Below are 27,063 nucleotides of genomic sequence, written 5' to 3' on the forward strand. Positions count from 1 at the left end.
GCAGCAAAGTGAATCAGCTAGAGGTATACATATATCCCCCTTTTTTTGGATTGTCTTCCCATTTAGGTCACCGCAGAGCACTGAGTAGAGTTCCCTGTGCTGTGCAATAAGTTAATGTTAGTTGTATATTTTATACATAGTAGTTTATATACTGCTACTGCTAAGTCACCTCAGTTGTGTCCGACTGTGTGACCCCATAGACAGCAGCCCACCAGGCTCCCCCGTCCCTGGGATTCTCCAGGCAAAAACACTGGAGTGGGTTGCCATTTCCTTCTCCAATGCATGAAAGTGAAAAGTGAAAGTCAAGTTGCTCAGTCGTGTCTGACTCTTAGCTAACGCATGGACTGTAGCCTACCAGGCTCCTTATATAAGTCAGTCTCAATTTCCCAATTCATCCCAGCCCTTCCCACCCACCGGCCCCACCTCACCCCCAACCCTGCCCGGAGTCCGTTTTTTCTCTATGTCCGTGTCTCTATTTCTGCTTTGCAGATATGTTCATCTATACTGTTTTTCTAGATTCCACATATATGCTTTAATAAACAATGCTATTTTTCTCTTTCTGACTTCACTTTGTGTGACAGTCTCTAGGTCCATATTAGTTTCTGCAAATGGCACAGTTTGTTCCTTTGAAGAACATTTTCACATTCTCATTAATTCTCACTAGAATCCTCTGAGGTACGTGCTCATGATAATCTCAGATTAAAGATTAGAAAACCAAGACATTAAAAGATTGAGATAAATCTATCCTGCATCCCTGACCTTGGTCCCCGTGTTCCTTCTACTTGCCACAGTTGGATGCAGATGATGTATTAACTTTGTTTCCAAAAGTTCCAACTTAGCTTTCTCCCAGGTAGAAAACATAATGCCATCAGCAAGCAATTCGGACTGTGGCCCACTAGGTTCCTCAATCTATGGGATTTCTTAGGCAAGAATACTGGAGGGTTGCTATTCCTGTCTCCAGGGGATCTTCCCAGCCCAGAGATTGACCATGGCTCCCGACCATGGAGCCACTGGGGTAGATCTTTCTGATTACCCCATAGGGAATTACAGGCAGAGGTAGGGACAGAAATGAAAACTGGTGGGGCTACCGTGATGTGGGTCGCAAGATGCAGTTGCAAGCGAGCCTTCGGAATTAGAGTTGAGGGGGAGAGACTATGTGTGTGGACTTCTTGGCTGGCCTGCCCCTTTTCTGGTGTCATTCACATCCTCCTGCTGTCTGTAATTCTTTACTGCCCCGAGGAGAGAAGCAGGTGTCCTGGTCCCAAATTAGGATGAGAAGGAATGACAAGGTCAGGCGATATGCTCAGTGAGTCACCAACACAGAACTAGAAATTAAAACCTCTGCCTCTGTAATCATAGCACCAGGGTCAGTGCTGATGCTCCCCATCCAAGCATCTCATCCTCTGTCATCCCCTTCTCCCGCCACCTTCAATCTTTCCCGGCATCAGGGTCTTTTCCAGTGTGTCAGTTCTTCGCATCAGGTGGCCAAAGTACTGGAGTATCAGCTTCAGCATCAGTCCTTCCAATGAATATTCAGGACTGATTTCCTTTAGGATGGACTGGTTGGGTTTCCTTGCAGAATGAGACAGTGATGTTTTCCCACAGGTGCCTATTTCATCTTGCCAGGCCTTTGTTATTGTTTCCCTGAAATTCCCTTCTATGTCTAGAGTCCTTAGGGGGACACACCCCATGTGACACAGCATTTAGGTTACAACGCAGCTGAGCTGACTCCCTGATTGTGCCTGCCTGGGTCTGGGACTCATTTATTAGAGAATGAGAAACTGTACGTGTGTGTGTGTGTTCCTGCAATCTTGTAGACTGCATTTTTTTCTGCTTTTTTCTCTGCAGAGGGCTGTGGGCTAGAAAGATAGGACAACAAAACAGATCTCCTTGCTTATGGGGGGAAACTGCCAAAAGATATTTAAAGTTCCATGTCGACTAAAAAAAAAGATATACAACTTGAGAGCTGTAAGTTAAGTTTTATTGGGGCAAAATGAGGACTGCAGCCCGGGAGGCAGCATCTCAGACTGCTCGAAAGCAGCAGTGGGAGAAAGTAAATATATAAGGTTTTGGTGAAGGGGGAGTTCAATACCATGAAGCACTCCTTTTACAAAAGGTTTTTTGTTAGTCATGAGGATCTGATGTCACCCTGAAGGGATTTAGTATTCCTCTAGATATGAGGGCTTCCCTGGTGTCTCAGAGGTTAAAGTGTCTGCCTTCAATGCGGGAGGCCTGGGTTTGATCCCTGGGTTGGGAAGTTCCCCTGGAGAAGGAAATGGCTACCCACTCCAGTATTCTTGCCTGGAGAATCCCATGGACAGAGGAGCCTGGTGGGCTGCAGTCCACAGGGTCACAAAGAGTAGGACACGACTGAGCGACTTCACTTCACTTCACTTCTAGATATGAGGAGATGCAAGGATTGAGATCATAAAATCTGTTCCTAAAAGCATCCAACTATCTAAAGACCTGTCCCACCAGATTCCCTGGAGCACAGAGTGCCTCCCTCCACCCTAACTCCCTCAGGGGTTGGTGAAGGTCAGCACCTATAGCAGCATGGGCTTCAGTCTCCGTAGAGGCAGACGGCAAATGCCTTGTTGTTCAGTCGTTGGCAGCGCTCTTGGTAAGTGCCAATTTGTAGTTGACACCCGGGAGCCCCTTTTTTAAAAGGAAAAGCCAAGCAGGGTGAACAGCTAAGTGGGGACTGGTCCTTGGAAATGCAGTGTGACTGATAGCGGTGGAAGCCAGGCGTGTGAAACAAGCCCACAGCAGCAGGTATAGACGTCTTTGGTGTGTCCATCAGGTAGGAAAAAGTGAACACGGATGGGTCAGAGGTAGCTCTGTGCTGAGAGCAGGCGGTGGTTGTGTGTTCTTGGCTCTTCTTTCTTATCAGTAACCCTTATTCTGTGCTTGGGGTGCAGCATTAAAGAATCTGCCTGCAGTGCAGAAAATGCTGGTTCAACCCCTGGCTCGGGAAGATCCCCTCGAAAAGGCAACCCACTCCAGTATTCTTGCCTCAGGAATCCCATGGACAGAGGAACCTGGCAGGCTTTAATCCATGGGATCTCAAAGAGCAGGGCACGATTTAGCATCCGAACAACATCAGTAATCCCAGGAAGAGAAAATAGCCAGCATATATTTTAAGATATATTATTTTTGGACTTTTGAGGTTTGCATGTAGTAGATGGAGGGTTATGAAATCAGGAATGTCATAAGTAAAATGATAATTATAATAAAAACCTCTTGAATTTATAGAACACTTGAAAGGACATAAAATGTGTTCTTGTTGGTAATGATATTTTAAGTTTGATGCTGTTTGATTTCCCTAGGTGTCCCAGGGCTCCCTGTCTTGGATTCCATTTCTTCCCCTATGGAGGGAGGTTTCAGGAGGAGCCAAGATAAAGTTTAGAACTTCTCATCTCTACTGTATATCACATGTATTTCAGGAATTCCCAAAGAGGTGAAAAGTCCAGACTTAAAGGAAGCAAGAAAAGCTGATAATGCTCTATCTTACTGTAAAAAGAATTTGTTTGAATGTGGTCAGGCCTTTCAGGCAGCATGATGAAGCCTCTTTTTTTTTTTTTTTTTTTTCACGGTTCAAAGGGCATTTCAAGCCCCAGGTCTCTAGGCGGAGGGTGGAGATGAGAAGAGTCACAATCCTTCCTATCTGAAAAGAACCGGAGGGTGAATGATGTGGTTGGTGGTAACTCCTCTGCTCTCCACCTCATCACCAGGAGATATCACTGGGCAGAGGGGTGGGTTATCTGTGCAAGTCTTGAGGCTTAAAGAGAGCCACTGCTCAGTGAGCTCTTCTGTCCATTCATCCTCTCTGGAGTGGGCGTCAGGAGAGTGATGGAGCCTGAGGTTCTCTGATACCTGGCAGGGCATCTTGAAGTCTTGAATGATTTGTATGCTGTGTCCCCTTGGGGTTCTGGCCCCTTCCTCACTCCCTACCCCAACCCCTCCGGGGCTCACAATGGAAGTCTGAATTCAGGTCCTTCTCCCTAAAACGGAAGATAGAAATAGGCTTGGGCTCAGATCCAGGAAAATGAACAAACAAAGCAAGTGATCCCGGATTCCATCATTTGGTGATTACTGGAAGCAAATTTGGGCTTCTCTGGTGACTCAGATGGCAAAGAATCGGCCTGCAATGCAAGAGACCTGGGTTTGATTCCCTGGGTTGGGAAGATCCCCTAGAGAAGGAAATGACAACCCACTCCAGTACTCTTGCCTGGGAAATGGCTTGGACCGAGGAAGCAAATTCTGATTTATAGTTATTTTCCAAATGCATTCTGAAGACAGACATGCAGACATGCTCCTAGGTAACAGGGAAGAACACAGAGGAAGATTCTGCTCACACATGCTTTCCAACTTAGGGTGTATTTGTTGGTGAAATTTAGTTTCAGCATTGTGGTTTCCGTGATTGCTTTGGATTTTGACATAACTCCTTCATGATACTATGTGTCTTGTCCATTTGAGTGACAAGGACATATGTGTCATGAAGCAAGTTAAAGAACACTGGGTTTGTAGTAAAGGGTTGGGGCCTGGGGAATTCCCTGGTGGTCCAGTGGTTAGAGCTCTGCACTTTCACTGCTGAGGGGGTGTGGGTTCCATCCTTGGTCTGGGAACTAAGATCCTGCAAGCAGCATGGCCAAAAGGAAAACAACAACAACAACAACAACTACATACAAAACCTTTCTTGGAAGTTTACTTACTTGCTCTTTTTTTTTTTTTGTATTTAACCCAGGCTAATTCAGAACTTAATCTCTCTGAACTTCAGTTTCCTCCTAGTGTGAAAGTGCCTAGCCTGATACATGCCCTTTGTACTCCATCAGTATGCTTATTGGCCCTGAAAACAGGAAGGACTGCTCAGTTAAAGTCAGCAGGAAGATAAAGTAACTCTGGAATCCTCTAGATTTGAGCAGTTCTCTTCTGTCTTGATTTCAACTTAACGTGGTCACTCTATTTATTAAGTGAATTATTTTGGGGTGAGGGTGATGCGGAAGAGACAGGAAGGCTGAACGACTGAACCAGAAGGCATATGGTCCCCATCTCAGGGCGTCATCTCCATATGTTTTATCTTCCTCACTTTGGATCTTTTTGCCTTCTGGCCCTTGCCGTCACAGGTGGCACTATTGGTAAAGAACTCATCTGCCAGTGCAAGAGACAAAAGAGATTGAGTTCTGTCTCTGGGTTGGGAAGACCGTCTGGAGGAGGGCATGGCAACCCACTCCAGTATTCTTGCCAAGGAAATCCCATGGATAGAGGAGCCGGGTGGGCTATAGTCCATAAGCTCACAGAGTCTGATACAACTGAAGTGACTTAGCCTGCACACACACCTTCTGCCCCATAGCCTACAATTGTTAATAACACCCTTAACTCAGTGCGGTCACTCGTCTATAGGCCACAGGTCACTTGTCTGTATGGAAAGAATGTGATTGGCAGATCCACTTGTGTTGAAATGCGGGTGGTAAGCTTGAGGGCGAGGCTGGCGTAACAGATTTAACCCCTTATGAGGTGGAACCAAGTGTCATACAGTCTGTTAAGGAATTTCTCACAACATGTAGGCAGACAGAGTACAGAAGCATGTGTTGAATTTTTAAAGTTTTATTCGTAGATATATTTTTGGTAAGAAGAGTTTCTTCTGGACATTCATGAGTGAACTGCTGATTGTATCTGTGACATTACTGTACTAACTGAACAGAAATGTCACCAGTGAGAGTTGTGTTATTGTTGCAAATAAACTGTCTCTGCGTGTAATAAAACAGATATGCACTGTACTTGGATTATAAGTGTGTATGAGTTGGGAGAATTAATATGAATGTTTAGTTCAATATCAGTTGTGATTATTAACTTTTATGGTCTCTAGACTATAGTCTTGCACACATTTGGGGGTGGATTTCACTTCCCATTTTACTCTTATTCTCTTCCTATTTGTATCTCCTTCTTCATAGCTCTATTCCTCCCTTTAGAGGAGGGAAAATTTTTCCTTTCAAGGAAAAACTTTGGAGGGAAAGATTTTCCCTTCAAGGGGGGAATTTTTTTTTTTTTTTTTTTTGGCCATTTCACACAGCATATGGGATCTTAGTTCGCAGACCAGGGATCAAACTGGTGTCTTCTGCGTTAGAAGATAGATTTGTTAAAAAATAATTTAAGGAATGTATGTATTTTTGACTGTGTTGGGTCTTTGTGCTGTGCAGGCTTTTCTCCAGTTGCGGCAAGTAGGGGCCACTCCTTAGCCACGGTGTGTGGGCTTCTTTCTCGTTGTGGTGGCTTCTCTTGTTGCAGAGCACAGACTCTAGGTGTGTGGGCTCAGCAGTTGCAGCTCCCAGTAGGGGACAGGCTCCATAAGATCCTATAGGATCAAACCAGCGTCTCCTGCTTTGGCAGCAGGTGCTTTATCACTGAGCCATGAGGGAAGCTCCCTCCCTACCCCCCTTCCCACTCCCCATGGTGGAAGTGGATTCTTAACCACTGGACCCCCAAGGAAGTCCCAAACTACATTTTTTAATATGCTAATAGAAATTCAGAAGTAAATGAAAAGAGAAAAAACAAGGAAGGATAACCACAAAAGCAGTAATGTTGTTTTGATTAGAGTCCTGCCTGGGAGATTTGGCACCATAGGTATGTATAAACTGTAGGTAGGCTATGTACATATTTTCCAATCATCAAATACAGTTATCAGAATTAACAGTTTCACAGCCTCACTGGATTCTTGATTCCAATGCCCTGCATTTAGCAATACATGGCACTGAAGAGAGAGCTTGAAGTCTTCCAGCTCTTTATTCATTGTCTGAATTACTTTGTATAAAAATGAAGTTAGGGATTTCCCTGGTGGTCCAGTGGCTAAGACTCAGCATTCCCAATGCAGGGGGTCCAGGTTTGATCCCTGGTCAGGGAACTAGATCCCACATGCCACAAAGAAAGATCCAGAGTGCCACAACTAAGACCTGGAGCAGCCAAATAAATAAATATTTAAAATGAAATTAAATGTTTTGTTTAGAAAAGAAATGAGAAACAGTCAAAGAAAACTAGACCAGCTTAACCTATTACAGTATTCGTGCCTGGAGAATTCCATGGACAGTGGAGGGTGGCAGGCTATAGTTCATGGGGTCACAAAGAGTCGGACACGACTGAGTGACCAACACTTTGACTTTCAAGGACTGTAGGGGAGGTAGAGTTTTCCCCCATAAACCACTGACCACTGTTGTTCAGACGGGTGCTGTCAACATTTACTAGAGCCCTGGAGCTGGAGTCGTGGATGGGAAGGGAGCCTTTAAAAATAATTTGAGAGGCAATGGCATGAAAGCATAAGACATATAGGTGTGTTTTATATCCCTAAGGATTTTACAGTCCAATTAAGAGAAGAAGTAGCCAACATTTTTTATCATAGTGAGATATAGTTGAAGAAGACAGAGTTTGGTCACAGATTTAGAACATTCTTCTAATAGTCACGTGGGTTAGTATTGGACCCATAGGAAGGGTCATCCCAGGAGGTTTTGTACCTCTTCTTAGCTTGACACAGAATGGGCAAGCGGTCAGGTGATCATTGAATATTGTTTAGTCGCTAAGTTGTTTCTCACTCTTTGTGGCCCCATGGACTGTAGCCCACCAGGCTCCTCTGTCCATGGGATTCTCCAGGCAAGAATACTGGAGTGGGTTGCCATTTCTTTCTTCATGGGGTCTTCTCAACCCTGGGATCGAAACTGCATCTCTTGCACTGGCAAGCAGATTCTTTACCACTGAACCACCAGGGAATTTATATATTAGTATTCAGAGAGAATGGCAGAGACAAAAATGATGTAGAGAGAAATATTATTGTTACAAGTGAATATAAGAATTTTATGATCTGAGTGCTTTGGTAGGCTCTATGTGGTAAGGTTTCCTGTAGGCTTTCATGGATATATGTATATACCAGGTGTACATTCTTTAAAAATTATATACATTTATTTGGTATAGTATATATTTCTCTGGCCAAAGTGTAATCATTGTAAAGAGCTTATTGTACAAACATCTGGAAAGCAATTTATTTATTCATTTAAAAAATATTTGTTTGTTTATTTGGCTTCACCAGGTCTTCACCAACGTCACCAAGTTGTGGCACATGAAACTTTTAGTTGTGGCAAGGAAACTTAGTTGTGGCATGTGGGATCCAGCTCTCTGACCAGGGAACGAACCTGCACCCCCTGCATTGGAAGGTGCTCTTAAGTCCCTTTAGGTAGGAATTTAGAGGTATGATTCTTCGGATACCCTCTCTAGTCCCACCAATTCATGGCATCCTAAGAGATTTACACCAACTCAGGACAGTCAAAAAAAAAAGAAAGAAAGTGGGTTCTAACATTGAGAGCCACAGAAAGTGGTCCTCTACAGTCGGTGTAATTATCCAGATATATGAAAGATCAGTAGTGGGCTTCTATTATCTTATATATGGCATGTCTGGCCAGCCTCTAGAAGGTATGTATTGTCCAACCTGTTCTAGAACTGATTTTCTCAGAAACAGAACATTCAGTGGTATCTCCCAGTCATACACAGATTCTAATTATCCTCTCAAGGCCATGGAACTGTAAATGCTATTGATAGCAAATGAGACTGGTACACTGAAAATTCCAAAATATCATTGAAGGGAATGAAGCAAGAACAGAATAAATGGAAAGACATCCCATAGGAAGGAGGAAGACTTAATATTGTTAAGATGACAATCTTCCCAAGTTGATAGATACAGTCAATGTAGTCTCTGCCAAAATTCCAGATGGCCTTTTTTTTTTAGGGATGGTCAGGTTGATTCTAAAATTCATTTAAATAGAAACACAAGGGATTGAAAGTATCCAGAGCAATCTTCAAAAAGAGAACAAAGCTGTAGGACTCAGTTAATAATTTGAATTTTTTTTTTTGAGGGGAGGCCACATTGAGCAGCTTATAGGATCTTAGTTTCCCGACTAGGGATTGACTCCAGACCCTTAGCAGTGAAAATGCTGAGTCTTAACTCCTGGACCATCAGGGAATCCCCACAACTTAATTATTTTAAAACATACTACAAAGCTTCAGTGATTAAGACCATGCGATGCTGGCATAAGGAGAATCTGGAGTTCAGACCCTGTAACCCCTGTTTACTGGCCTCCAGCTTCAGGTTGAATTATGGTCTCAGATTTCCTGGTTTTCAACTTGCAGGTGGCAGATTGTAGGACTTCTCAGCCTCCAGAGCCTTGTGAGCCAATTCCTATTTTGTTATGGTCTTTACAGACCAGGACCTGGGGACTGGAGTCGATGAAAAGAAGGATGTGAGGGACCCAAGTCTCGTGTGAAACAAGGGTACTTTATTTGCAGAAACACATGCTTATATATCTTCAATAAAATAATTACTCAACCGTTAAAAAGAATGAAATTCCACCACTTGCAACAAAATGGATAGACCTTTAAGTAAAAGGTAACTGAAGGGAGTCACTGAAGGGAATCCAAGTAGGTGCTCTTTCCCATGATCTAATATATATACATATATACATATATATGTATATGTATCTTTCTCTATATATCCTATTGGACTTCCATGATGGCTGACTGTTAAAGTATCTGCCTGCCAATGAAGGAGATGCAGGTTCAATCCCTGGGTGAGGATGATCCTCTGGAGAAGGAAATGGCAAACCATTCCAGTATTCTTGCCTGGGAAATTCCCATGGAAAGAGGAGCCTGGAGGGCTCAAAGAATCAGACATGACTTAGCGACTAAACAACAACAGAATGTAAGTTTATCTCCTTGCTCCAGTGTCCAGTTTCATCAGATTGCTACCTGTTATTAAGCCGTGTCTTTGAATTCTGTGCTGTGTGTGCTGGACTAAGTCACTCAGTTGTGTCCAACTCTTTGTGACCCCATCAACTATAGCCTGCCAGGCTTCTGTGTCCAAGGGATTCTCCAGGCAAGAATACTGGAGTGGGTTGCTGTTTCCTTCTCCAGGGGATCTTCCTGATCCAGGGAATGAACCCAGGTCTCCCGCATTGCAGGCAGATGCTTTAACCTCTAAGCCCCCAGGGAAGCCCACAAAGGGCTGATCAAATAAAACTGATCATGAGAACCTTGCTCTGGAAATGAAATAGAAGGTCACGTTGCATCCAAAGGTGAATGCTCTGTATAAGTGTGACGTCTAAGTGAAAGGGTTTGAGCATGGACTTGGGTCTTTGGACATAGGTGTGCGTGGCTATGTGTTGTCACTGGGGGTTTCCACCCTGAGCAACTCTATATGGGGACACTTACACAGGACTTTCTGTTTTGTGCTCAAGTATGTGTCAGTGGGTGTGTAGTTTGGTTTCTGGGCAGAGCTCACGAGCTGGAGCTGGCTGTCACCTGCCCCTTTCTTTCTCCTGTGCGTGGTAAGAGAGGTACTCACAGGACTGACTTCCTAGAGTCAAACTCGTTTAACTGGCTGCTCCCTGAATAAAAATAATTACCTCTGATAATGCTCCAAAAAGGAAGTAAGTGGAAAGGAAAATAAGAATCAGAATGACGTTTTCAAATTATGTTTGATTGTCCTGGCTGAGCTAACGTTTTATTTTTAGGACCTTGTTCTCTCCATCCTTTTTCAAGGCTTGCTGTTTCTTACAGAGTGTTTTCCCTTTCATGTGGTCTTGTGGAATTGTGGGAACTCTCAACTTGCCTTTTTGCCTCACAAACTAGATCAGAGGGACTTTGCTATCTTACAATTCATTAACTTCATAGATACCTCGCTATGTGCAAACCCACAGATAAGACAGTCAAACTTTCCTTTTCTCTCTGGGATGTTCCTCCTGGCTACTCCTCTGTTGACTTAGGCTTCTGTCAACCAGTCACACACCTGTCTGCCTTCTGAGTTGTAAGGAAATTGTTTAATTTTCATTCCCTCAGACAAACTCATGGAGCTCCAGGAAGAATGAAAAGAAGATTCAACTGGCTGGGAGGTTTCTTTGCATATGTGTTTCCAGAACTGAGACACTCTGCCTCAATTAGGTATTAGTGGTTATTAGTATCAATAATAGGGTTTCCTAGATGGCACTAGAAGTAAAGAACCCACCTGCTAATGCAGGAGATGTAAGAGAAGTGGGTTCGATCCCTGGGTCGGGAAGATCCTCTGGAGGAGGGCATGGCAACCCACTCCAGTATTCTTGCCTGGAGAATCTTCTTGAACAGAGGAGCCTGGCAGGCTACAATCCATGGGGTCACAAAGAGTTGGAAACGACTAAGCGACTAAACAGAGCATATGCTGATTGTGTAGAGTATAACCATATAAAGAATCTCTGGCCAGGTTAACAAGAAACTGGTAACTATAGTCTACTTGAAGGGGAATTGGGAACTGGATAGATGGAGAAAGATGGGGTAGAAAAAAGATTTTCATGGTATACCATTTTGTAGTTTTATTTTTGAATCATGAATATATTTCCTTTTTGTTTAAAAAAAAGAGAGAGAGAGAAGAGAGCTTAGCACTGACACTTTCTTTAACCCATACCCTGGTAAGAGTGAGTGTCTGCGTCTATATTTATATGAAGAACAGAGGAAGCTTCAAGAGCTGCAAAGCTAAATAGTTTTATTCACAGCTGCTATCTGCTCATTAGTAGTGAGAATGCAGTGAAGGGGTATGTCAGAGAAGGAAAGCAAGTGTATAACTCATCTCTCTTGAAATCCACCAACTATTTGTTCATGGTCTGAATTAGGTTTGTGTAAACATGAAATTAAGTGTTTTGTTTAAAAAATTAGGAGATACACAGAAAAAGAAAATTAGACCTGCTTAAGGACTGCTAGGGAGATAAATCTTTCCCATATCTGTTCCCATGAACCGCAATGTTACATCATTTGTGAACTTGATCATCAGAGCGGGAGAGTAGAGCAGGAGGGGAGGCTTTAAAATAATTTGAGAAACAACGGCACGAACGGATCAGACCAGATCAAGGCTGGATTAGCTGTATAAAATGAAAATGGCAGGAAGAAACAATTTCTTCCCGTTTGAATATCAGATAGATAGATAGAGATGAATTGGTGGCTCAGAGAGTTCCAGGTGGCCCAATACTTAATAACCAGTGATCTGGAGAGGTGTTTTAAAGTTCTGTGTGTGCTCCATTTTATTTTTGTCAAAACAACTCAATCCTTGGGAATCATTCTCAGTGGTGCCCTGTGCATCCTCAAGGGGTCAAGCGCTGGAGTGGACCACTGCGTTGTGATGCGGATGCTGTTGGAATGCAGTCTCAGTGACAAGTTGTGTAGTAAGTACAAGTGATACAGAGATCCGCCCTCTGATTTTTGATGGAGATTAACATCTGAAGAGGGCTTCAGAACAAGGCTTCCCAGGTGGCGCTAGAGGTAAACAAACCAAGGCAGGAGACCTGAGAGACACAGGTTTGATCCCCGGGTTGGGAAGATTCCCTTGAGAAGGGCATGACAAACCCACTCCAGTATTCTTGCCTGGAGAATCCCATGGACAGAGGAGCCTGGTGGGCTACAGTCCATAGGGTCGCACAGAGTCAGACACAACTAAAGTGACTTAGCCTGCATGCACAAGATCTGAAGAGATTCTGGAAGAAAGATCATTTGATTTCTAATAAAATGAAGAGAGTGGTGAGAAAGGAATTGGTGCTAGGGAGCATTTTCTTTGAAGGAGGCGGGCAGGGTGGGGGAGAGTGGCAATTGGAGATAACGATGTACTGCATTTTCATCTCAGCAGGAAAAATGAGAGAGGAGGCACAGGGTATACTTGCTGGGCTGAGAAACAGGGGCATAGGGATTCAGATCAGGGAGCTGATCTTAATTACGGTAGACGGATCGGAAGGAAAAGATAATCATGTCACATACAGTGAGCTGAAGACTCAGGGGAGGGGGAGTCCAGTTAGGGGGCTTCTTCAATCTCTTCTTGCTTGATCTCCTACCTAGTTATCCGGGAGCAGCAGTATGAAATCATCATCATCCCAACCCTGCTAGTTGGTATCTTCTTCATCCTCCTTGGTGTCATCCTGTGGCTTTTTATCAGAGGACAGAGAGCCCAACAGTCTCCAGGACCTCGAGGTAAGATTCAAACAGGCTGGGCAGTGACTTGGGAAAGATGGAGATGGTAGGAAAGAAGACCCAAGCTTCAGTGAGCTCAAATCTCAAGGACTCTGATGAGATAGAGGGTATGGGTCCCCTCCTGTGGAGTTGAGAGCAACAGGCGAGCCTTTCTTAGGAATGTCATGAGTTGAAATTCAATATATGAACTTCTTATACTCATATAACAAGAAATTTCAGAATTTCTTGTTAGCTGAAAGAAGAGAAGGCAAGAGAAGCCTCATGTAACCTCTTTCTGTTTTCTTTGTCCTATTGCACCATTAAATCTTTGGCCATGTGAGTGTCTAAGGACTGGGGAGGAAGCCTGGGGATAAAGCCAAAGGCTTTGTAATGAGCTTCAAAGGATGACATTTTACTCTATAATACATTCCACCTCTATTTTGTGCTTCTGGAATTTGTGATGTAAAGGAGTAGCCTTAATAATAGTTTTTTTTTCCTTGATGATTTAAAAAAATTTATTTATTTACAGTTGTTCTGGTCTTCACTGCTGCTCCTGGCTTTCTCTAGTTTTGGCCAGCAAGGGTTACCATTCGTTGTGGTGCATGGACTTACTCTGGTGGCTTCTCTTGTTGTGGAACATGGGCTGTAGGGCACTCAGTCTCAGAAGTTGTGGTGCACGGGCTTAGTTGCCCTGTGACATGTGGAATCTTCCTGGATCAGGGACTGATCCCATATCCCCTCCATTGGTAGGCGAATTCTTAAACACTGGACCACCAGGGAAGTCCCATAATAGTCTTTGAAGCACAAGGTAGGAGATGATAACATGCTATTCTGGAATATCACTGAGCATATGATGAAAGAGAGTCAGTTTGAATGGAAAACTCAGAGAAAAAAGAAGAGAAAAAAATCCTGACAGCAATATGAATCTCTAGAGTGGTGGATCCCTTCTCCTTCTGTAAATTGTATCCTAATTTTCTTATTTGTTGTTGTTGTTGTTGTTGAGTCACTTAAGTCATGTCCAACTTTTTGTGACCCCATGGACTGCAGCACACCAGGCTTCCCAGTCCTCTCCTATCTCCTCAAGTCTGCTCAAGTTTATGTCCATTAAGTTGGTGATGCTATCTAACCATCTCATCTTCTGTCAACCCTTCCTCCTTTTGCATTTAATCTTTCCCAGCATCAGGGTCTTTTCCAATGAGTCAGCTGTTAGTATCAAGTGGCCAAAGAATTGGAGCTTCAGCTTCAGCAACAGTCCTTCCAATGAATATTCAGGATTGATTTCCTTTAGGATTAATTGATTTGATCTCCTTGCAGTCCAAGGGACTCTCAAGAGTCTTCTCCAGCACCACAGTTAAAATATATAGCATATGTGAAACAGAAGTCCTGAAATTCCCTCACAATTTCCTCATCATAGTCTTCCCTGTCATAATAAACGGCAAGCCCAGCTCGCTATGTGTTCAATGTAAAATGAAGTCTAAATGAAATCTGAACATGTCCTTGCCTCCTCTTTCTCTCACATTCTGTGTCCAATCTATTAGCAAATCCTGTTTAACTGAACTTTCAAAATAGACTCAAGTCACCCTCACCTCTCATAAAAAATTGTAATACACCGTGATCTAGTTTCCCTGCTTCTGCCTGTATGCTTTCACGGTCTGTTCTCCTCAGAGCAGTGGAATGATTCTTTTAAGGCCTAAGTGAGCCCTGTTAATTCTCCGCATGAAACCTCCAGTAGCTTCTCATCTTAGAATGAAAAATAGATTAAATTCTTTCAGTGGCCTAACATGATCAGAGTCTTCTCTGGCCTCATCTCCTATAACCCTCTTATTATCTCACCTGGTTCCAGGCTCACCGATTTCAATGTTGTTGTTGTTTAGTCGCTAACTCGTGTCCCACTCTTTGCAACTCCATGGACTGTATGTAGCCTATCAGGCTCCTCTGTCCATGGGATTTTCCAGGCAAGAATACTGGAGTGGGTTGCCATTTCCTTCTCCAGGGGATCTTCCTCACCCAGGAATCTAACCCAGGTCTCCTGCATTGCAGGCAGATTCTTTACTGACTGAGCTACAAGGGAAGCCTGTAACCACTGGACTGCCAGGGAAATCTAAGACTTTCTTGATTGAGACTCTGGGAAATGTGGAATAATTTGATTTTGGGGACAACTTGAGGGAAGAATAACTTTAGCTTAGAGTTGAGTACTTATCCATACCTCTGTTTCACCCTTGAAAGTCACTTTATTGACTCAAAATGATAGTTCCCTTCACTGTTATCACCACCTTTAGGTGTCCATGGTATTCAGTAGCTTTTTGAATTGTCTCTAGACTCTACTCATACTGAACTGGAATTCTGAGAAAGACTGAACAGAAATGTCTTTACCAGTTTTCAGAGGTCCATCTTGAGTTGCCTTAGAAGTAATGGGATTATGGCATATATTCTACAAGGTTTGTGTTGATGCTGGTTCATTGAGAAGCACCTGAAGGTACCTCACATTGACCCAAGAGAGACCATTTCTGAAGGGACTTCTTGCTGATTTGTTTGAGGTTCTGATTTCCTGGAGTCCCTGGGCCAGGAAAAAGCTGTTTGGTGTCACCTCTTTGTTTTAGGTGTTGCCCACGTGCCTCCATCTGGGAACCTGAGCCAGGAAGCAGCAGGACCTGGGGGAACTGTGTTTGTACCGCTTGAGGAGACCTCGGTGGAAAGCCTTCTGCGAACCTCTGCAAAAGTCCTGGCTAAGCTGCAGGTGCCCCGGGAGCAACTCTCTGAAGTTCTGGAGCAAATCCACAGTGGTAGCTATGGGGCCATCTATCGCACCACAATACACACTGGGAGCCCTGCGAAGCCCAAGAGTGTGGTCCTCAAGACTTTAAAAGGTAAAAGGAGGAGTATTGCTCTTCTTTTCCTCTTTTAACATTTTTACTGTGAACCCTCAACAGGGAATGCTAACAGGATTTTCAGACATTAGGATGTTAATCAGCAGATAGTTGTGACCACAGCTGGCCCACCATAAGAAGGGAATAGAGAGTAAAAATTCAAGAACAGAAAAGTTCTTCTTTGGATTTTTCCCTAGCTCAACCTTGCCTATCAAGGCTGTTAAAACTAACTTTTTGCCTACTGAATATTTCTTGGATGAGGATTTTGAGGTTGTTTCTTCATTTTTCTTGACTATTTGATTTCATTTCCAGATACTTCATTTTCTTTTGGACTGATACTCATGATGTGGACCAGTAATGATGGATACATAAAGCAGAACAAAGATAGGATTAGCAAGAATCATAATCAAAAGGTCTAGAAGTGATAATATTTTAATGTGTGATACCATTTTTTATCATTGCTATTTTTATTGAATGTAATTAAAAGCAGAAGAAACAATAAACAATTACTCCAGCAAACAAAAGAAAACAAGCAAACGAAACAGAAGCAGAGTGCTTTAAGAAAGCAGCGGAATACAGATCTTTTCTTGGGTTAGAATATTGAGGTTTGGGAGTAGATTGTCACCTCAGCTTAATCTGTATAATAGTCACACATATTTGTAACCTGCTCACCATCTTGGATTCCTTATTCTTCAAATCTGTAAAGCTCCGTCAGAAAGTCATTCTTTACACATCAAATGAGAATTATGAAATTTGAACCTATATATATATCAACCATTAGTTTTCTATTCCTTCAACAAAATATTAATATCTAGGTTATAGTCATAAACTAGACTGACTGGAATGGGTGAATTTAACTCAGATGACCATTATATCTACTACTGCAGGCAGGAATCCCTTAGAAGAAATGGAGTAGCCATCATGGGCGACAAAAGAGTCCAAAATGCAGTACCTGGTGCAATCTCAAAAATGACAGAATGACCTCTCTTCGTTTCTAAGGCAAACCATTCAATATCACGGTAATCCAAGCCTATGCCCCAAACAGTAACACTGAAGAAGCTGAAGTTGAACGGTTCTATGAAGACCTACAAGACTTTTTAGAACTAACACCCAAAAAAGATGTCCCTTTTATCATAGGGGACTGGAATACAAAAGTAGGAAGTCAAGAGACACCTGGAGTAACAGGGAAGTTTGGCCTTGGAGTACAAAATGAAGCAGGGCAAAGGATAATAGAGTTTTCCCAAGAGAACACACTAGTCATAGAAAAAAGCCTCTTCCAACAACACAAGAGAAGACTACACATGGACATCACCAGATGGCCAACATTGAAATCAGATTGATTATATTCTTTGTAGCCAAAGATGGAGAAACTCTATACAGTCAGCAAAAACAAGACAAGGAGCTGACTGTGGCTCAGATCATGAGCTCCTTATTGCCAAATTCAGACTGAAATTGAAGAAAGTGGGGAAAACCGCTAGACCATTCAGGTATGACCTAAATCAGATCCCTTATGATTATACAGTGGAAGTGAGAAATAGATTGAGGGGACTAGATCTGATAGACACAGTGCCTGATGAACTATGGACTGAGATTCCTGACATTGTACAGGAGACAGGGATCAAGACCATCCCCATGGAAAAGAAATGCAAAAAAGTAAAATGGCTGTCTGAGGAGGCCATAAAAATAGCTGTGAAAAGGAGAGAAGCGAAAAGCCAAGGAGAAAAGGAAAGATATAAGCATCTGAATGCAGAGTTCCGAACAATAGCAAGGAGAGATAAGAAAGCCTTCCTCAGTGATCAATGCAAAGAAGTAGAGGAAAACAACAGAATGGGAAAGACTAGGGATCTCTTCAAGAAAATTAGAGATACCAAGGGAACATTTCATGCAAAGATGGGCTCGATAAAGGACAGAAATGGTATGGACCTAACAGAAGCAGAAGATACTAAATAGAGGTGGCAAGAATACACAGAAGAACTGCACAAAAAAGAACTTCATAACCAAGATAATCATGATGGTGTGATCACTCACCTAGAGCCAGACTTCCTGGAATGTGAAGTCAAGTGAGCCTTAGAAAGCATCACTACAAACAAAGCTAGAGGAGGTGATGGAATTCCAGTTGAGCTCTTTCAAATCCTGAAAGATGATGCTGTGAAAGTGCTGTACTCAATATGCCAGCAAATTTGGAAAATTCAGCAGTAGCCACAGGACTGGAAATGGTCGGTTTTCATTCCAGTACCAAAGAAAGGCAATGACAAAGAATGCTCAAACTACCACACAATTGCACTCATCTCACATGATAGTAAAGTAATGTTCAAAATTCTCCAAGCCAGGACCCAGTAGTACGTGAACTGTGAACTTCCAGATGTTCAAGCTGGATTTAGAAAAGGCAGAGGAACCAGGGATCAAATTGCCAACATCCGCTGGATCATTGAAAAAACAAGAGAGTTCCAGAAAAACATCTATTTCTGCTCTATTGACTATGCCAAAGCCTTTGACTGTGTGGATCACAATAAATTGTGGAAAATTCTGAAAGAGATGGGAATACCAGACCACCTACCCTGCCTCCTGAGAGACCTATATGCAAGTCAGGAAGCAACAGTTAGAACTGGACATGGAACAACAGACTGGTTCCAAATAAGAAAAGGAGTCCGTCAAGGCTGTATATTGTCACCCTGCTTATTTAACTTCTATGAAGAGTATATCATGAGAAATGCTGGGCTGGAGGAAGCACAAGCTGGAATCAAGATTGCCAGGAGAAATATCAATAACCTCAGATATGCAGATGACACCACCCTTATGGCAGAAAGTGAAGAAGAACTAAAGAGCCTCTTGATAAAAGTGAAAGAGGAGAGTGAAAAAGTTGGCTTAAAGCTCAACATTCAGAAAACGAAGATCATGGCATCTGGTCCCATCACTTCATGGCAAATAGATGGGGAAATAGTGGAAATAGTGTCAAACTTTATTTTTCTGGGCTCCAAAATCACTGCAGATGGTGACTGCAGCCATGAAATTAAAAGACGCTTACTCCTTGAAAGAAAAGTTATGACCAACCTAGATAGCATATTCAAAAGCAGAGACGTTACTTTGCCAACAAAGGTCCGTCTAGTCAAGGCTATGGTTTTTCCAGTGGTCATGTATGGATGTGAGAGTTGGACTGTGAATAAAGCTGAGTGCCGAAGAATTGATGGTTTTAAACTTGGTGTTGGAGAAGACTGTTGAGAGTCCCTTGGACTGCAAGGAGATCCAACCAGTCCTTCCTAAAGGAGATTAGTCCTGGGTGTTCATTGGAAGGACTAATGCTGACACTGAAACTCCAGTCCTTTGGCCACCTCATGAGAAGAGTTGACCCATTGGAAAAGACCCTGATGCTGGGAGGGTTTGGGGGCAGGAGGAGAAAGGGATGACAGAGGATGAGATGGCTGGATGGCATCACCGACTCGATGGACGTGAGTTTGAGTGAACTCCGGGAGTTGGTGATGGACAGGGAGGCCTGGTGTGCTCTGATTCATGGGGTCGCAGAGTTGGACATGACTGAGCAACTTAGCTGATGTTATAGTCAGGGGCTTCCATGTAGCTCAGCAGTAACGAATCCATCTGCAATGCAGGAGAAACAGGTTCGATCCCTAGGTCAGGAAGATCCCCTGGAGAACGAAATGGCAACCCATTCCAGTATTTTTGCCTGCAGAATTCCATAGACCGAGGAGGTTGGTTGACTGCAGTCTATGAGGTCCCAAAAGAATCAGACATAACTTAGTGACTAAACAAGAAGAAAATAGTATGTGTGATAATAGTTTAATGTAAGCAGAACAGTTGGCCATTAGGCAGAGGAAAGTCTAACTAGTTCTGAAGAACTGTGGTTCTATGTTACCTTTGATAAAAGAAAAGTGACATCGAAGATCATCTAATTGATCCCCTTTCTGTTTACTCTTGGTGTGCGCTCATTCGCTTTTGAGGCCTTGAAATTTACCATCTCTGAGGTTGCTTCCTGCCTCATACTCCCCACTTTATTGGCACTCTGACTGCTCATTCCCCATGGTTCTTCTGTCCTCCACAGAACCAACGGGGCTTCAAGAGGTGCAGGATTTCTTAGGACGAATCCAATTCTATCAGTACTTGGGGAAGCACAAAAACCTGGTACATCTGGAAGGCTGTTGCACAGACAGGCTGCCGCTCTACATGGTACTGGAGGATGTGGCCCAGGGAGACCTGCTCAGCTTTCTCTGGACCTGTCGCCGGGTGAGTGGTGGGGCAGAGGTGTTAGCAAGAAAGGTTTGACCTGGTTAATTAGCTGTGCACATACCAATTAGCCTGACTAGGAAGAAAGGCTTGACCTGGTTGATTAGCTGTGCACATACCAATTAGCCTGACAAATTCTGTTCTTCCTTCATTCTGCTATTCACCTACATTCTTTATTGTCTTCCTGGTCCAGTAAATCGTGGCACTCCTCTGCATACCTGGGAATCTCTCATACTATCTCTCCTTGAATCTTTTAGCTTTTGTACATTTTTTAGTTTTTGAATTTTTATTTATTTATTTTTGGCCGTGCCATGTGGTTAGTGGGAGCTAACCTCCCCGACAAGGGATCGAACCCAGGCCCCCCTTTGCAGTAAGAGTGTGGGTTCCTAACCAGTGGATTGCCAAAGGAATTCCCAAGTCCTTATATTTTTGTGTCTTTGCCTTAGCTTCAGTAACTGCATTTAAGAATATTTCTTTCCCTATTTTTCCCTTTAGATCTGTTCATGTCATTTTGATGTAAAGCCTTTTTCTTTATCTCTTTAGGATGTGATGACCATGGATGGTCTTCCCTATGACCTCACAGAGAAACAAATATATCACATTGGGAAGCAGGTCCTTTTGGCTTTGGTAAGGCTTGGAGAAGTGACAACAGATGGCAGTGATCTTTGTTGTTAGCCTGGTATTTAATGTCATATTTCTTATATTTATGTTCTCAAATGGGGTATATATTATAAACGAAATCTGATGGAAGTTAGGGGGCAGAAACTCAAGCATCGATAAATAGTTTTCAGTTTTCTCTTTATGAAATTATTTAGATAATGTAATTCAGGATTTGTCATTCTAGGTAGAAAGTGGTCGATTTAGGGTTTCTAGAAGAAACAGGAAGGGTTTTATTTCTTTTATTGTTTATTAAAAAATAATTTTTTTTTTGGACACACCATGAGGCATGCAGGATCTTAGTTCCCCAACCAGGGATCAAACCTGTGCCCCGGGAAGCACAGAATCTTAACTACTGGACCACCAGGGTAGTCCCAAGAAGGGTTTTGAAAGGTTTCTCAGTCTTAAAGGTAAAAGCACCAGGGCCAAGAGCTATATGTCCACATGTTGTTCACTCAGTCGTGTCTGATTGTTTCCAGCTGTCTGGACTGTAGCCGGCCAGGCTCCTCTGTCTTCCACTATCTCCCAGAGTTTGCTCAAATGATGTCTATTGAGTTGGTGATGCTATCTAGTCACCCCATCCTCTGCTGCCCCGTTCTCATCCTTCCCTATGTATACTGTTACCAGATGTAAAAGAGGAAAAGATGAATCGGTAGAAGATTCGGGAAGAGAAAACAAATGGGTGAAAGGCTACAGAGCCAGAAGGATGTTTATAATTTATACCTGAAGAACAAGAAATACTAGCTCAGAATGTGTTAGGCAGGAGACTTGCTGTAATACTGAACGTGACAGGAATTGCATATACTTGAAAAGGAACAAAGAACAAGTGGAAGAGGAGGAATAAGAAAGGGGTGAAAATCAGATCATTTCTTTATTTTAAACTAACCTAAATAGGGGCTTCCCTAGTGGTCTGGTGGTTGACTCTGCACTTCTAATGCAAGGGGCACGAGTTTAATCCCTGGCCAGGGAACTAGGATCCCACATATCTTATCAATGTCATCCAGGTGCAGTGGTTCTCAAACACCTTCTTGGCTGTGCTGGAATAATTTTGATACTTCTTAAAAATATGGAATACCAGGCTCCTTTTCCTATATTTTGGTTAAGTAAATCCAGAGTTAAAACCTTATGAGTTTATAAAGCTTTCAGGTAGTTCTGATTTGCGTGTATGCTCAGTACCTCAGTCATGTCCAACTTTGTGACCCCCATGGACTGCAGCCCTTCAGGATCCCCTGTTCATGGGATTTTCCAGTCAAGAATACTGGAGTGGGTTTTTACTTCTGGACTAAAAAGTATTAGTAGAATTTGTAATATTTCTATGAATTAGAATACCTGGCTCTGGTCACTTAATATCTATGTGGCCTTGTGTAATCATTTAGATTTATCGGAAAGCTACTTCCCTAACTTACCCCATCTAGTTACTTTAGGGACAAAATGAGATGATGTAAAATTGTATATAAATTTACTGTTGTGACAGTTTTGCTATGCATTGTTGTCTTTGTGCAGTCACTAAGTTGTATCTGACTCTTTGTAACCCCATGACCTGCAACATGGCAGGCTTCCCCATGCTTTACTATCTCCCAGAGCTTGCTCAGATTCATGTCCATTGAGTTGGTGATGCTATCTAACCGTCTCATCCTCTGCTGCCCTCTTCTCCTTTTGCCTTCAATCTTTCCCAGCATCAGAGTCTTTTCCAATGAGTTGGCTCTTCCCATCAGGTGACCAAAGTATTGGAGTTTCAGCTTCAGCATCAGTCCTTCCAGTGAACACCCAGGACTGACCTCCTTTAGAATGGACTGGTTGGATCTCCTTGCAGTCCAAGGGACTCTCAAGAGCCTTCTCCAACACCAAGTTCAAAAGCATCAATTCTTCGGTGCTCAGCTTTCTTTATAGTCCAACTCTCACATCCATAAATGACTACTAGAAAAACCATAGCCTTGGCTAGATGGACCTTTGTTGGCAAAGTAACTTCTCTGTTTTTGAATATGCTGTCTAGGATGGTCATAACTTTCCTTCCAAGGAGTAAGCATCTTTTAATTTCATGGCTGCAGTCACCATCTGCAGTCATTTTGGAGCCCAGAAAAATAGTCAGCCATTGTTTCCACTGTTTCCCCATCTGTTTGCCATGAAGTGATGCCATGATCTTCGTTTTCTGAATGTTGAGCTTTAAGCCAACTTTTTCACTCTCCTCTTTCACTTTTATCAAGAGGCTCTTTAGTTCTTCTTCACTTTCTGCCATAAGGGTGGTGTCATCTGCATATCTGAGATTGTTGATATTTCTCCCGGCAATCTTGATTCCAGCTTGTGCTTCCTCCAGCCCAGTGTTTCAGAAAAATGTGAAATCAGGCCAGGGCTGGATTCAGAATATGAGATTTTATTTTCCAAACCCAGTATGAATATTATTTGGCTTATTTGCTCAGTTTGCTATTCTTGGTTTGTTTGTTTAAAGCAAAGCTAGTATATTTACTAATAAATTTGTCTTCAGAAATAAAAAGGATATACCAATGTATCAAAAATGTATGGATCAATGTCAGACCCAGAGAATGTAAACACAAAAAGTGCACCCTTTTGTAAGCTCTGGACTCCAGTTGAAAACAGTATACCTGTATAGGGCTTCCCTGGTAGCTCAGCTGGTAAGCAATCTGCCTGCAATGCAGGAGACCCTGGTTTGATTGCTGAGTCGGGAAGATCCCCTGGAGGAGGGCATGGCAACCCACTCCAGTATCCTTGCCTGGAGAATCCCATGGACAGAGGAGCCTGGAGGGCTACAGTCCATGGAATCAAAAAGAGTTGGACCCAACTGAGCGACTAAGCACATAGGGCTTCCCAAATGGAACAGTCATAAAGAATCTGCCTGCCAATGCAGAAGATGCAAGAAGAGGCTTGGGTTTGCTACCTGTATCAGGAAGATCTCCTGGAGGAGGAAATGGCAAACCACTCCAGTATTTTTGTCTGGGAAATCCCATGGACAGAGGAGCCTGGTGGGCTATAGTCCATGGAGTTGCAAAGAGTCACAACTGAGCAACTGAGCGCATAGGTTCATCAGTTGTAACATGTATCACAGTGATGCAAGTTGTTAATAATAGAGGAAACTAAGGGGCAGGAGGCGTGAGTGCTCTGGGTTTTCCACTCAACATTGTTTTTACCCTAAAACCACTCATAAAAAAATAATAAAGTTTTTATTATTTTTTTAAAGAATGAATTTCTGGTATCAGTTTGTTGATCTTAAACACAATGCCAACATGTCTGATTCATTATAAGTATTGTGCTTCTTATGAATTAGAATATTAGGTTCTGGTCACTGCCACTTAGTACCTGTGTGGAAGTGACATGTGAATTTTTTTTATTATTAAACTTTTTATTTTCTATTGCAGTATAACTGATAAACAATGTTGTGATAGTTTCAGGTGGACAACAAAGGGACTCAGCCATATAAATACATATTGCTATATTTAAAATGGATAACCAACAAGGACCTACTGTAGAGCACAGGGAACTCTCAGTGTTATGTGGCAGCCTGGATGGGAGGGAGTTTGGGGGAGAATGGATATGTCATTATTAATGCAGCTTGTTCAGGGTAGAAAATGTCTTTTCGAGGATCTGCTTCATTTTATCTGGGACCCAAGCCACGACCTCAGAGAGCTGATGCATTTTGACCTCACATTGACAGGAATTTCTCCAGGAGAAGCATCTGTTCCATGGCGACGTGGCAGCCAGGAATATTCTGATCCAGTGTGACCTCACTGCTAAGCTCTGTGGGCTGGGCCTGGCTTACGAAGTTCACTCCCGAGGGGCCATCTCCTCCAGTCACGTCGTACCTCTCAAGTGGCTTGCCCCAGAACGGCTTCTGCTGAAACCAGCTGGCATCAAAGGAGACATGTGCGGTTTGTTCCTGCCCCGTGGAGTTCCTCCTTTCTTGATTTCAGCGTCCTCCTGCCTGTGAACATGACTGGGTCTATTGTCAATTAAGTCTATGCATGAAGTCTCTGCTTTGAAGTCAGACAGACTCTCAAGCAAAAATGTGTGTTATGTGGCAGAGCTCATATTTGGCAGCTGTCTGCAATCCTTTTTAGTGTCTCCTGAAGTATTCCCTCTGTGTTAGATTAGAGGCCTTAATTAGGAGAAAAAAATGAAAAATGAATAGATTATTCACACCAATATCTGAGGATTCGATTTGGGAGAGTTTTATCTCTTTATCTAGTTTTATCTGAAAGAGGCAGATCCACTTAATGAAAAGTTTAAACTAGGAGCTATTAAAATAAAAAGAAAAAATATATATATTTACATATATATACGTATATATATATATATATGTATGGGTTGTGCTAAGTCGCTTCAGTTGTATCTGACTGACAGGCTCCTCTGTCCATGAAATTTTCCAGGCAAGAATACCAGAGTTGGGTAGCTTATTCCTCCTCCAGGGGGGTCCTCCTGACCCAGGGATCAAATCCTATCTTTTACCTCTCCTGCATTGGCAGGCAGGTGCGCCACCAGGGAAGCCCATGTATATATGTGTTTATATACTCAATTTATTTTAACTTAAAACATATAAATGGATATTTATCTATCAGTCTTTCAGAGGAAGGCCAAGAGGCTACACGTGCTATGCTAACTGAAGTTACATGTTGTATTTCTTGTATAAAACAATTGTGATGCAGTTTGACTGCAGGCATTTATTGTTAGTTTCCCCCCAGTTTTCTACAGTTGTCTCACACAGTTCGACAACACTCTCTTTTTAGCGGCTTGATTTTAGAGAATGTTTTCAAAGCATTCAACCTAGTTTTCAGGGAGCTTAGGCTTTTGGCATGTATATTTAATCAATCCACATGGTATGTAATTGATTGCATAGTTATAGTTATATGTATGATTGGCATAAACAGGATTGCAAAGAATTACAATTGACTTTTGGTAACCATATGACTCATCTGCTTGGAGGAGCAGGTAGGTATAAAACAAAATATCTTACCAGCCTTGAATGTTAGGAGCTTCAGGGGAAATTTAGAACATCAATTAATGTGGTGAATCTATTAAGACACTGATTTTTCATTTCATTGCTGTTTCACTAATACCTGCTTTTCAATAGAGGTCTGAAAGTAATTAACTCCCTTGGGAGATACTGCTCATTTCACAATGATGCTGTAGAATAATGAAACATATGTCTCTCAAATCATATTGTTTAGGCAACTACTTACTCCATTTATGTATAAAACTTGCTCTGTTAATGTTTTACCTAGGTTTGGGCAGTTAGATCTACTGAGGAAATAGTAGACAAATGATAAACCCTGCTTGGCCTTGAACTAAGAATAAAAGCTGGAATTTCAGCAGGAAGGAATAGAAAAGATGAAAAAGATACACAGGGGAATTTTTATATGTTTGAGTGAATATGTCTGCATTTGCATAAGCACTCATGGCATTTAACAAATAAGAGTAAATATCTATTAATGTGTAAATACCTATTAATATATAATATGTATTCATATGTAATAGTTAACAAATAATAGTAAATATCTATTAATGTGTAGAAAGGAGACATAAATCGAGCTCTCGGGCAAATTAGATTCTAAGGGGACTGGACAGAAATATTTTCTAATGGCGTAACTACATTGCTTATTCTACCAATCACCCTTGATTCCCATTAACTGCCATTGTCATGGGTTTCTTTTTTTTAATTTTTATTTTTTAAATTTAATTTTTTTATTATTATTATGTTTACTTTACAATATTATATTGGTTTTGCCACACATCAACATGAATCTGCCACGGGTGTACACGTGTTTCCAATCCTGAACCCGCCTCCCACCTCCCTCCGAATACCATCCCTCTGGGTCATCCCAGTGCACCAGCTCCAAGCACCCTGTATCCTGCATCGAACCTAGACTGGCGATTCACTTCTTATATGATATTATACATGTTTCAATACCGTTCTCCCAAATCATCCCACCTTCTCCCTCTCCCAGAGTCCAAAAGACTGTTCGATACATCTGTGTCTCTTTTGCTGTCTTGCATACAGGGTTATCGTTACCATCTTTCTAAATTCTATATATATGTATTAGTATACTGTATTGGTGTCATGGGTTTCTTACTGAAGGTCTCTGTATTTAAGTGAGCTATCTTTATGAAAGGCAGAAATAAAAATGAAGTAAACAGCTTTGTTCCTTTTACAGCTGGTCTTTTGGGATCCTGCTGTACGAGATGGTGACTCTAGGTAAGGAGAGTTCCCAAAGTAGTGTGCACCCCTATAGGAATATGCAAGGATGTTTATTTGTGTGGTAGATTGCATTTGCTGTGAAAAGAGGTTTCGACACAATTGCTG

At 42.3% G+C, this 27,063-nt stretch overlaps 1 protein-coding gene across 1 annotated transcript in view; it reads left to right on the forward strand.

Annotated features, from left to right (window-relative positions):
- The first annotated feature begins 608 nt into the window (after positions 1-608).
- Positions 609-27,063, forward strand: part of STYK1 (serine/threonine/tyrosine kinase 1) — a 30,422-nt gene continuing 3,967 nt past the window's right edge. The window contains 9 exon segments of the mRNA XM_052641208.1: positions 609-679; positions 10,870-10,971; positions 12,121-12,218; positions 12,883-13,014; positions 15,594-15,860; positions 19,915-20,096; positions 20,640-20,723; positions 24,421-24,629; positions 26,915-26,955. Coding sequence (XP_052497168.1) covers positions 609-679; positions 10,870-10,971; positions 12,121-12,218; positions 12,883-13,014; positions 15,594-15,860; positions 19,915-20,096; positions 20,640-20,723; positions 24,421-24,629; positions 26,915-26,955 — 1,186 coding nt within the window.

The sequence above is a fragment of the Budorcas taxicolor genome, chromosome 5, assembly GCF_023091745.1.
Source record: "Budorcas taxicolor isolate Tak-1 chromosome 5, Takin1.1, whole genome shotgun sequence".
Taxonomy (NCBI): domain Eukaryota; kingdom Metazoa; phylum Chordata; class Mammalia; order Artiodactyla; family Bovidae; genus Budorcas; species Budorcas taxicolor.